Consider the following 11,536-nt stretch of genomic DNA (forward strand, 5'->3'; position numbering starts at 1 on the left):
AAATGGGAGCACATAACGATAGATTTTGTGACAAAATTACCTAGAACTCAGAGAAAACACGATATGATTTGGTTAATAGTTGATCGTTTGACCAAGAGTGCTCAATTTCTGGCTACAAGTGAAACAGCTTCGTTGAGTGAATTAGCAGAATTGTATGTGAAAGAAGTGGTTAGTCGTCATAGTGTAACGTTATCTATAGTTTCTGATAGAGACTCTAGGTTTGTATGAAACTTCTGGAATAGTCTGCAACATAATTTGGGTACACGTATGAATCTGAGTACAACTTATCATCCTCAGATAGATGGTCAGAGTGAACGAACGATGCACATGCTAGAGGATATGTTGACAGCGTGTGTATTAGAATATGGTGGTTCGTGGGATACACATTTTCCGTTGCTTGAGTTCGCGTATAATAATTCTTATCGTTCTAGCATAGGAATGCCGCCTTACAAAATGTTGTACGACCGTCATTGTAGAACTCCGACTTATTGGTTAGAAGCCGGGGAGAAACAATTTACAGGTCAAGAAATTGTTCAGATGATAGTCGAGAAAGTTGCTATTGCCCGAGAAAAAATAAAAGCAGCTAGAGATACACAAATGATGTATGCTGATCCGCGTAGACATCCGGTAACCTTTAGTGTGGGTGATCGTGTGTATCTGAAGGTTTCACGGTGGAAAGGGGTTATCGTATTTGAAAAACGTGGTAAGCTTGGGCCAAGGTACATTGGGCCATTTCTAATTAGTGAGATTCTGAATGATCAAATAGTGGTACTGGATCTTCCACCAGAGTTAACTGGTGTTCATAATACCTTCAATGTGTGTCACTTACGTAAGTGTAAGGTAGACGATGAAATGTAAATTTTACCAATTAAGGATCTTAAAGTTGATTTAAGTAACAAGTTGGTTGAGGAACCAATTCGAGTGGTCGACAGAAATGTTACTAAGTTAAGAAAAAAGAGATCCCGATGGTTTTAGTAGAATGGAAGCACAACTTAGAGTCTAATTTGACGTAGGAGATAGAAGAGTTGATGAAGACCCTTTACCCTCATCTGTTTGACCAAGACCAGATTTCGAGGACGAAATCTCTTTAAAGGGGGACGATTTGTAACAGAATGAAACCGGGGTTAGACGTAAGATTACTTAATTATATTCATGTTTAAAATAATTTTAATAATATGTTTATTATTAATTGATATGTGGTTAAGACCAGTTTGTGACAAGGGTCACAAAAATGGTTTGTTTATTAGAATTGAACTCCGTTAAGACCGCCTAAAGAGGAACGAAAGAATATCAGATAACTGATAAATACCCGTGTGTTGTGGGGTATGGGTTTATAACCCACTTAAAGTATCTAAACATGAATACTTTCATTCATTTCTCACTTTTGTCAAGAACAAGACCCGTACCTAACTTTCATCATCACAAAACCCTAATTGATTAAAGTTAGAGATTGGATTAAGAAGCTTTAGGGGCTGATTTCTATCATCCTTGTAATCATTAAACCATGTTTACTTGCTTGAATCATTGCTCTAATTCTTGTTAAATGGGTTTTTATGTTCTTGAGTAAAAGTATGATTTTGGTTCTTGATTCTTGATCTTAAGTGTTTGTTATGCTCAATTGTTGTTAGAAATAGCTTCTATATAGTTTATATGATCGTTTTGAAGTGGTTTTGGTGTTAGAATTTGCAAAAATCAAGAGTTGGGGTCAAAAAACGCGAAAATAGCGAGCTGAAGCTGGTCTTCAGCTCCCACACTTTTGACAGCTCAAGCACACAGTTGAGCACGCAGTTGAGGGCTCAACCATGTGGTTGAGGGTTCAACCGTACGGTTGAGGGCTCAACCACACGGTTGAGCATTTGTCAGCTTTTAGTAAAATTGAAAAGGACATAACTTTCAAACCGTAACTCTGTTTTTGATGAATAAACTATCGTTGGAATCATCTTGAGGTCTACTTTCCAATGATAAGGTTTTTAGAAGCTAGATCAAAATTTATGTTGGTCAGAAAAGGGGGTTTTAAAGTGTATGTCTTGTTTGCACACTTTGAGTGTCGTTATTAATTGAATTTATGATGTAGACTTATCATATAATGAACGCATGATTTTATGAATTGATTTAGACTATGTATCAATGTTTGATGTCATGCATTTTGGGTTGAAACCCGTCTAAACAAGTTGCTGCTTTCTTCTTCATCACTCGCACGAGTGAGCCTTCACTCGTACGGTTGGGGTGGTCAACCGTATTATGAACCGTGCAGGTGAGTGGTTAAGGAAAACTATTGTTTTGGTTAAGATGATATGTATTATTGAGATGGGAATCGTACGAGTCACTGGTCACTCGTGTGGTGAACCGTACGGATCATTTGATTCATTGATGGGTGTTCGGTCATAGACCAAACGTACGAGTAAGTTGTCAACCGCACGGTTGAGTGTTCTCGAACGTGCGAGTGAGGGTGTTACTCGCACGGTTGGCAGACCAGTTGTAAAGTGCTTAAGTGTTGGTATTTGGTGTTATTGTCTTGTTGTCGGGTTGTTGTCAAGACATTATTACTGGCTGTGTTATGTCTATTCTCAGGTGAAAAAGATAAGGAGAAAGCTCAGTAGTCTGAATCTCAGCCGTTGCTGGTAATTGATGAGTGGGTCTATCTTCGAATAGAGTTTAAGTAGCAAATCATGCTACTGTGGATTACTCTGATTACCCTGTGTAGTGTAGCGATTGCCATGCTAGTTGGATAGTTGCATGCTATGTGATTAATATGTTGTATATGTGCACTGTGCTTGACACTGGCCGTTCCTACGGAGGTTGGGGATTCACAACTATTCTCAGGGAGGTTGCAGTCCGTATGAGGTCGACCGTTCCAAGGGAAGTTGGGTCTCAATCTGCTGATGGGTGATTGATTCAGTAGAGGGGACTATCGGTAGATGCTAGCCTGATCAGCTAGGTCGTGTGCCCGTACAAGCCGTCGATCCTCATATTGTCTTTGTTTGTATGCTTGTTGGTTGTAAGCATGTTAGTTGATTGTTGTATGATGGATTGCTTAAGCTTAATCTGTAGATAGATTCCATTCACTTAGAGGTACGCTAATCCCCCACATTTCTCTCCTGCAGGATTATGTACTACTATTGGGATCGGATCGTGAAGTGTGAAGACATGTTTGACTAGTAAATCTGATGTGGACAATTGTAAGCGTGTTTGTAATAATGTAACACCGTTTGTGAAAGTTAAACTTAATTACGTGATTTTCTGTAATTATGAATAATGATGTCGTGTTTGATAATCAAATGTCTTCCACTGTGTTTTTGAAAAAAAAATGACCGATGTTACGTGAAGCATATCTTCTTCATCATTATGCTTCATTCAATATGAATCTCTATCACTTGTATTATATTCCAATACCTCTTTGTCATAGACTCAAAGTTAAGCACAACTTCCAACATAGATTTTAGTTTCTTTTTGAGGTTGAACCCATAGACTTAACTTCATTAAATTTTATAGAATCCTAAATCATCCAGTTAGATCTAGTTATCATCAACCTCTTGAGAAAGAGATAAATGAGAGTTTAGCTTTCATCAAATATACAAATTATTGATGTTTTCTTGCATTTGTCTTTTTTAATTACTTTATAAGCTTTGGAAATTGTAATTTATCCAAGAAAAATACCAGTATCAGCCTTGCCATCAAAATTTTCAAGTTGATCCAAATTGTAAAGAATATATAATAAGGACTAACAAACACATAAAAAAAATTCAATCACATTTCCTACCTTTTAACACCCCAAATCATGTTTATTTACGTCTCCTAACAATCAAAGACCGATTCTGAGTGAAACATGCAACTAACAGTGTTAGCTGCCTCGACCTAATAACAACTTTTCAAATTAAATTCAGCAAACATAAATTTTGTAGCTTCAATGAGAATTATGTTTCTCCTTTATGAGATAAAATTTTATTGCAGTGCTCTAACAGTAGAGAACTTACATAAAATTTCATTATTAGCACACGAAGACTCTAATTGTTGGTTTCAAAATTTATGTGGCATGATCACTCCTACTCTTCTTCACCCAATAACAATTCAGCAAATCCATCTTAACAAAATCGATAATCTCATTTACAACCTCAAGTTTGTGTTTCTAAAAAAAAAAAAAAAAAAAAAACTCATGTATACATGGAAAACTTATCAACAATGACAACTATAAACCTCTTGACCCATAATAGGAGTGCTCACTGGACCAAATAAGTCTATATGGAAAAAAATGTAGTGACTACATAATCGAAGATATTAGCTTTAAATTGAATGGTGATTTTAAATATTTTTCCTTTTGACTATACTTTTTGCGTCTAACTTTTTATTTCTAGGTTTCCTCGTGATTAGCATGTATATATACCAGATAAACATCAAACTTCACACGTACAATCAATGAACTTGTGACTTTGGAAAAAGAGTCGAAAGAAAAGAACATTCAATAACTTTTAGCATATCAGGTTGAGTCTTAATAACCTCAACCAGAGCTAAATCATTGATCAACTTTTCAGATTTTTTTGTCTTTTGATTACATTTACTCCCTCATATATTAATCAATGAGCAAGTTTTTAAATAACCCTACGAGTCAAACATCCCGATATATTTGAAAATATTTTTTTTTCATACAACATTACCAAGAAAGTTCTAGCCATAATACTTAACTTCTCTTTCTAAAATAATAAAACTATATACAATAAAATTATTATTATTACTCTTTCTAAAATGATAAAATAATAAACATTAAATTGCTACTCTTTAAACATGGAGTACTACTCTTACTACCCGGCTAAGTACAACAATTTTTTTGCTTACAATTTGTATCGTCTGCTCACACAACTTATTATGAGAAAAAGATAACTTTATCATTACTTTATTTATATATTATAGTAATATTAATATATTAATATTTTAATATTATATGTTATGGACCAGGATCAATGGGGAAGTAACTAATCGGAGGGAAGTGGAGGGAAGCAAATTTTTTTTTCCCAATTTTTTTTGGATTTTTTTTCCGGCATCAAGATCTCAAGAAAATATGAACATTTAGAAAAGAAACTTCGTGATGAATGTTATTATTTAGGTGGGAAAACGACCGACAAAAATAACATTCAAGATAATATTGTTCTTGAAGAATGTGAACGTTATTTTTTAATGTTTTGTGAAGTAAAATTTAGCCCGATTTAGAGTTTAGGGTTTAGGGTTTGGTGTTTTGGGTTTATGGTGTTAAAAACTCAATCTAAATCCTAAATCTAAACCCTAAATCTAAACCCTAAATTTCTAAACCTTAATATCTAAACCCTATAGGCCCTAATATCTAAACCCTAATAACTAAGCCCTAATATCTAAAACCTCAACATACGCTCGAAAAACACGATAATTGTTATATATTACTTCTTCGAGCGTTTTTCCGCCAAAATAAAAACATTTATCACAAAGTGTCTTTATTAAATGTTCATAATCTCATCCAATCTATAATATTCGTGAACAAAGTTTTTTCAAAAAACGAAAAAAAAAATTTTGCTTACCCCCGATTGGTTACTTCCCCCTTGATCCTACCACTTATATGTTATTATATTATTAAAGTCCACGATACATTTTATATTACTTTGCTTCTATTATTTTCACTATTTTTGTCTATCGAATTTAGCAAACGTTTAGTTGTCGTAACGCGCGAGTACCCAACTCGTTAACATGATTATAGAGGGTTTAACAATTGGTCACTTAGTAAGAACTCTCATCATTTGTTCATGGATCCCTCTAAAATGCCATTCTACCTTCAATTTTCACTGAGCAAACTTTGTTCTATTAAAGATTGGAACACCCTTTCCACTCAAACATCATGATATTTAAGTAAATCTTTGGGTGATCAAGAAATGGTCGAGAACGATCACATATTAACCTGATTAAATCACATAATAAGTAAAAATTAATGTTAGGAATAGATATATTGTATTTATTCCGCATAAATCTCTTCCTTAGTTATAGAAGTTTGTTATGATGTAGATCCTAATTTCTTGTTCTCCAAGATTGTATCCTCCTATATAATCTCCTATATAATGTATTCATATCTAGAAATATACGATCTACTATCTCTATCATGGTATTAGAACATGTATATCTTTAGACCACCTGTCAAAATCCACAAAATTCTATCCTACTCCACACATCCTATAGTTGCTGTAATAACAAATTACCGACCACCATACCGACCACCATCACTGCTTCACTTATCCTCGACTAGATAACTTGAACAGAAAAAGTTCATGCATTTCAATAAGGGTGGTTACAAATATATGTTCTTACTAGATTAGAGAGTCCGTGCGTTGTACGACAGCTCTATAAAATAATATTAAAAAATATTTGTATTTGTACCGATTAGATGTATGATACAATTATAATGAATCTAAAATGTCATACATATTTTCAACTTGTAATATAAACTATTAAATATGATGGTGAATACTTAAAAATTTTAGTCACTCTTCAAAATACACAAACAAAAACATAATGTATGTAATTCAATCTCGCACCGGTTAGCCCGCCCATATTGTCTCCCAAGTATATGTAATTTGCACATATCGTGTAAAACCGTAAGCAATGCAAAATTTGAAATTGTAATTTGATTTTGAGAAGTGATAGGTTCCAAAATAGATGGGAGTTGAATATTCAACACCATTTAAATTCAATATTGGGTCAAATTAGGTTTTTCCTCTACATATATTTTAGTCTACAAATCCTATATTTCATTTACGCCATCCCAGAAGCAATATCAAATTTGATCCGTAATCGTTACTATCACAAATTATATCATAGTTACTGTATTTAATTTTGACTTGCTGAGAATATAGAACTAAAACATTTTGCAGACCAATACATTTACAGATAATTCAGCAAACCATTTGCAGTCTAAAACATTTTATGAAATATAAGGCAAAGCAAAGAGATATGCTGGTGCAAATAATAAAAAGAAAATAATTTTGTTTGAGAAATACCTTGTTCATGACGATTATGCCTGGCAGTTAAGACTCATAAACTCAAATTTGGGTCAATTGGGTCAAGCTTATGGGTCAAATGGGACTTGAGAAAAATTAAGTTTAGCAATGTAAACCAAAACTTAATAAAAAGGTCCAATGAGTTTCCTTTCAACCTATTAGGTCATAAACAAAATTTAAAGGAACGGGTCAAGTGGGTACCAATTTCTAAAGCTTGATAAATATGGATAGGCCTTATGGGTCAGTCAAATGAGTTGAGCATAGATATCAGAAAAAGTTCCATCCGTCAAACATAATCATAAGTGTAAAATCAAATGCAAAATTGTAAACGTAAAATGTAAATATTAGCATAAAACATAATCATACATGTAAAAGTATACGACCCGTCCGACCTATTTGACCAATGACCCGTTTCACCCGTTACCCAGCCCAACCCACCCTGACCCATTTAAACCCGCTCAAAAATTTGACCCATTTGACACATGACCAATTTCAACCCAAAATCATTTTGACCCGTTACCCAATATTTGAAACATTTAGTTATAAACACGTACCTACTCGTTAAAAGTTCAAGCACGGTTTGATAGAAAAAGTTTAGTAGCAATAGAGAAAAAGATTAGCAGCAAAGCAATAGAGAAATAACCATGGGGTTGTAGTCATTTTCACTTTTTGGATCATAAGCTCAAGTTCACAAAGAACTCAAGTCACGTCTAAAGGAAAACAATTTATATATAAGCTTTGTGACAAGAGCATAACTAAAAACTAATTAATCTGGAAAAATTGCAAGTACCGTGTAATGATCCCTTGCGATTAGTGGCTCAGTGCTGCAAAATGTCAATAGGTAGACTTGAGAAGCTACAGGTTTAGGAGGCGTCTCATAAAGTAAGCTGAAACGGGAAATGCTGGACATGCAGGCAAAAGGCGCTCTTTTATGTTCGACCATCTTACTGTAGGTGAAGTTAGATACGGAAACACCCATAATACTATGTAGCACCATATTCCATCTGTCGTAAAATCTAAACCAGACACACAAATTCCATAAACGCAAATTAATAAGTAATCTGATTAAAGCAAATCAATGTCCAGATCAAGCACAAATGCAATGAGCAAATTAACATAATGTGAACAGAATTGTATTGTACCTATAACAATGTCTTATCCCATTAGTCGCTATAAAATATTATTTTGATAATGACCAAGTAATACAAATTGATAACATCAGCTTTTAAATCATTGATCTCAAATCTGTGAAACCAAAACTAACACTCAATTCTCACAACTCAACCTGTGGAGCTAACCGATAGCAAAAGTATTAAGTTAATTTATACTGTATACTGATAATTCATGAGATGAGATTACTTTTATTATCTATTGGGTTTTAAATTTGTATAAACCAAAGAGCCAATGGCTTGATGGTATCGAGGTTACCCTTACAACCTTGAGGTTGAGGGTTCGAGTCCTTCTTAGGACAATTCGTGATGTATATATTCGAGTTAGATTTAGGTGGGTGTGTGAGTTGCCTTTCAAAAAAAAAAAAAAAAAAAAAAAAAAAAAAAAAAAAATTTGTATAAATTCACATGTATATTTCACTGTTGTACTTTCAAATCTCTTGATTTCGATAAACACAAGTTATATATACTTGCGCATAATCAGAACACATGCTACAAATTCTTTTAATCGGAAAACCTAACCGGATTTATTCACTTAGATGTCACATTGAGTGAGTAAGGCTCACATTCTTACATCCCGTCTAGATGCTCTTTGTATATTTGAATCAAAAGCCTGTCATATCCATTATCCTAAGCAACTTTCCCTACATTAATTTATCCAAACTATTAGATTCAAGTGCAGTGATTTATAATTTATAACAAAGGTGGAATGTGTACCATAGCCACAAACAATTGGTCATTAAATGTGAGGAAATGGTGGAGAAAGTACTTGGAAAAAGGTGAGAATTTATTTAGATACATCTGTATCTCATACATCAGTGGCACTTTCACTGTTTATAATTTGTTGTTCTTACTGAAGAACATGTTAAGTTTGTGTAAATCATCTTTTTTATCAAAATTTTGAAGTTGTATACTGCTTTCTCTAATTCCTCTTCTAGTCATGTCCTCTTTCTGAGACTATAAACAAATTTCACAGATATCAAAACAAAAGGGTATTCTAACAGATCAATATGTAGTAAAAAATTTCCATACTAAAATATATATATACTACAACAGCATACAAAAATGGCAAGCCTATATTGTTATATCGGAAGCACGTAGAAGACCGACAACTTGATTATAATCACACAAAGACCATATCCGAATTGTTTGTCATTAACCATTGTTTGGAGCCAACAAACTAACAATTATATAAATGAAAATACAGATAAAGAGTTGAAAAAGTATATATATAATATAACAATCAATTCAACGACAAATACAGAGCTAATAAGTTTAAGTTGTTCTAAGACAACTGACAGTTGAAAAACCCAAACAATGAATCAAGGGTTTAAACGTCAAAGATTAAAAATTTCAACTATGATGCTTACATGGACTAAAAGCTCTCTTATTTTGTGTTCTAACAGGTTGAAAATCACCTTATTCTGGATCGGTGCCTTAAACGAACAAAAAAAAAACGAAACCATAACGTACCAATATTTGATAATTGGTGACTTAATCGATGATAAAAAAAAATTCAAAACCAAGATTTTAAACTGATACAAAAATCAAAGATGAACATACCTGTTGATGAATTTGAATTTTGAATGTTACAGATAGTTCATCCGAAAATACTTCTGGTAGTGTCTTTTGCACTTGTTTCTATTAACAGAACTTGTATTAGCTACTGTCTTGCCAACATATCACCCACGTTTATCGATTTCATCCACATCGATCGATCAGACAAAGATTATTGCATACAAAGATAATTGCATATGTTTGAAACCCTAATTGGCATGACAAAACCTAATTTGAAACCCTAATTATAGATGAATTGGTGATGCTTTGGGGTTTGTAGTAGATGGATTGGAGATGTGGGCGTTGGAGATGAGAGTCGTGGAATTTTTTTCCTGCGTGAATTTTCCTCAGCAAATGAGATGGCCACGTGGATTTGGAGGTGATTAATTAGGGTTAATTGTGATTAATTAGTTAATTACAAATCAGCCATTGTCATTAGAATGTAATTAGAGAGTGACACATCAGACTAATCTTCATGATTTATATTATGTAATAGAATAGATAGATAGATAATAGATAGATAGATAGATTGATGAGCTACCTATCCCTTCATCCGGTCTAAAATATATATGATAAGTTACCTAGCCTTTCATCTAATCTGATGGATATATAATATAAAAAAATGCAGGGTTCAAGCCAAGGAATGAAGTGTGACGGTGAGAAATTTGTACATTACTTCTTACGCTCGACCCACTCGAGGATTTTTTTTATCGTTGTTCTAAATGGATCTTTTAAGGTTGTACAAACTTAAACATCCATATCTTTTAGGAAATCAATGTAAAAACTCATTGTGAATAATTAATGCTTAGGTGATATATAGCATATTAGAGCATATACTCTATGTTATTCAATGTTCTTAGGAGTTTAGAAAAAATTACGTCACTGGTACATGTGGTTTGTTTACATTATCATGAAAACACCTAAACTATTTTTTTTGCGTAGTTGGTACCTAAGTTTTGTTTAACTTGCGTGGTTAGTACCCCTAGCTAACTGTAGTAAAATTTTAATGGTTAACCCTCACATGTGCCAAACATGTCAGGGTATTTCCGTCATTTTCCTATTTCCTTTTTGTATAATTTAATTTTATCTTCTCCTTTATATTTTATTAAATAAATTAAATAATTAAACCACTAACACCACCTTCTCACTAGATCTCCCAATGACTATTTTACCTCTGATCATACTCCTCTTACTTTCAATCACACTTTTTCTCGCCGGAATCATCACCGCCACCGCCGATTACAACACCTCCACCATCACCGTTGACGGCCTTCAAACAAACACGATTACAAAACTGGGGGTGTTCAAAGTTTACCTTTTTAATTAACAAACCCACTTTTATAATCACTCCGGTGGTGACGTCCTTCAACATGCGAACAGATCCACACACGGCCTTCAACACCTCTACCATCACCGCCCGACGTCATCCTGATTAGATTGAAGGTTTGTTTCGATTTGCTACTAGATCTGATACCGGAGTACCTAACAAATCTGATGGTGATGGTGGCGATTTCAAAAAGGTCATCAAAGTTCTTCTATTGCCGGAAATTGTTGATTAAACTGTGGTGCTTTACTGCTTTTTTCCAATCGTCAGAGTAGATCTACTCATCGTCCACCTATTCTTATAGTTAGAAGGTGTTGTTAAAAAACTACTACTTTACTAATCTTGTATGTGAGAAACTGAAATAAAAAACATACCAAATATTAAGAGATGTTGATGAGAAACTTTTTGACAATGAAGAGTCTCTTTTCCTTTGTATAAGAACGTCTTTTTCTTTTTCAAATATAATAAAAGAAAAA

General features: G+C 33.7%; 1 protein-coding gene across 1 annotated transcript; it reads left to right on the forward strand.

Moving 5' to 3' along the window:
• Positions 1–321: 321 nt before the first annotated feature.
• On the forward strand, positions 322–858 carry LOC139889066 (uncharacterized). The gene is made up of 2 exons (XM_071872039.1): positions 322–552; positions 664–858. Exons 1-2 carry the CDS (start codon positions 322–324, stop codon positions 856–858), a joined length of 426 nt encoding a protein of 141 aa, XP_071728140.1.
• The last annotated feature ends 10,678 nt before the right edge of the window (positions 859–11,536 follow it).

This window comes from Rutidosis leptorrhynchoides, chromosome 2, assembly GCF_046630445.1.
Source record: "Rutidosis leptorrhynchoides isolate AG116_Rl617_1_P2 chromosome 2, CSIRO_AGI_Rlap_v1, whole genome shotgun sequence".
NCBI classification, from domain to species: Eukaryota; Viridiplantae; Streptophyta; class Magnoliopsida; order Asterales; family Asteraceae; genus Rutidosis; species Rutidosis leptorrhynchoides.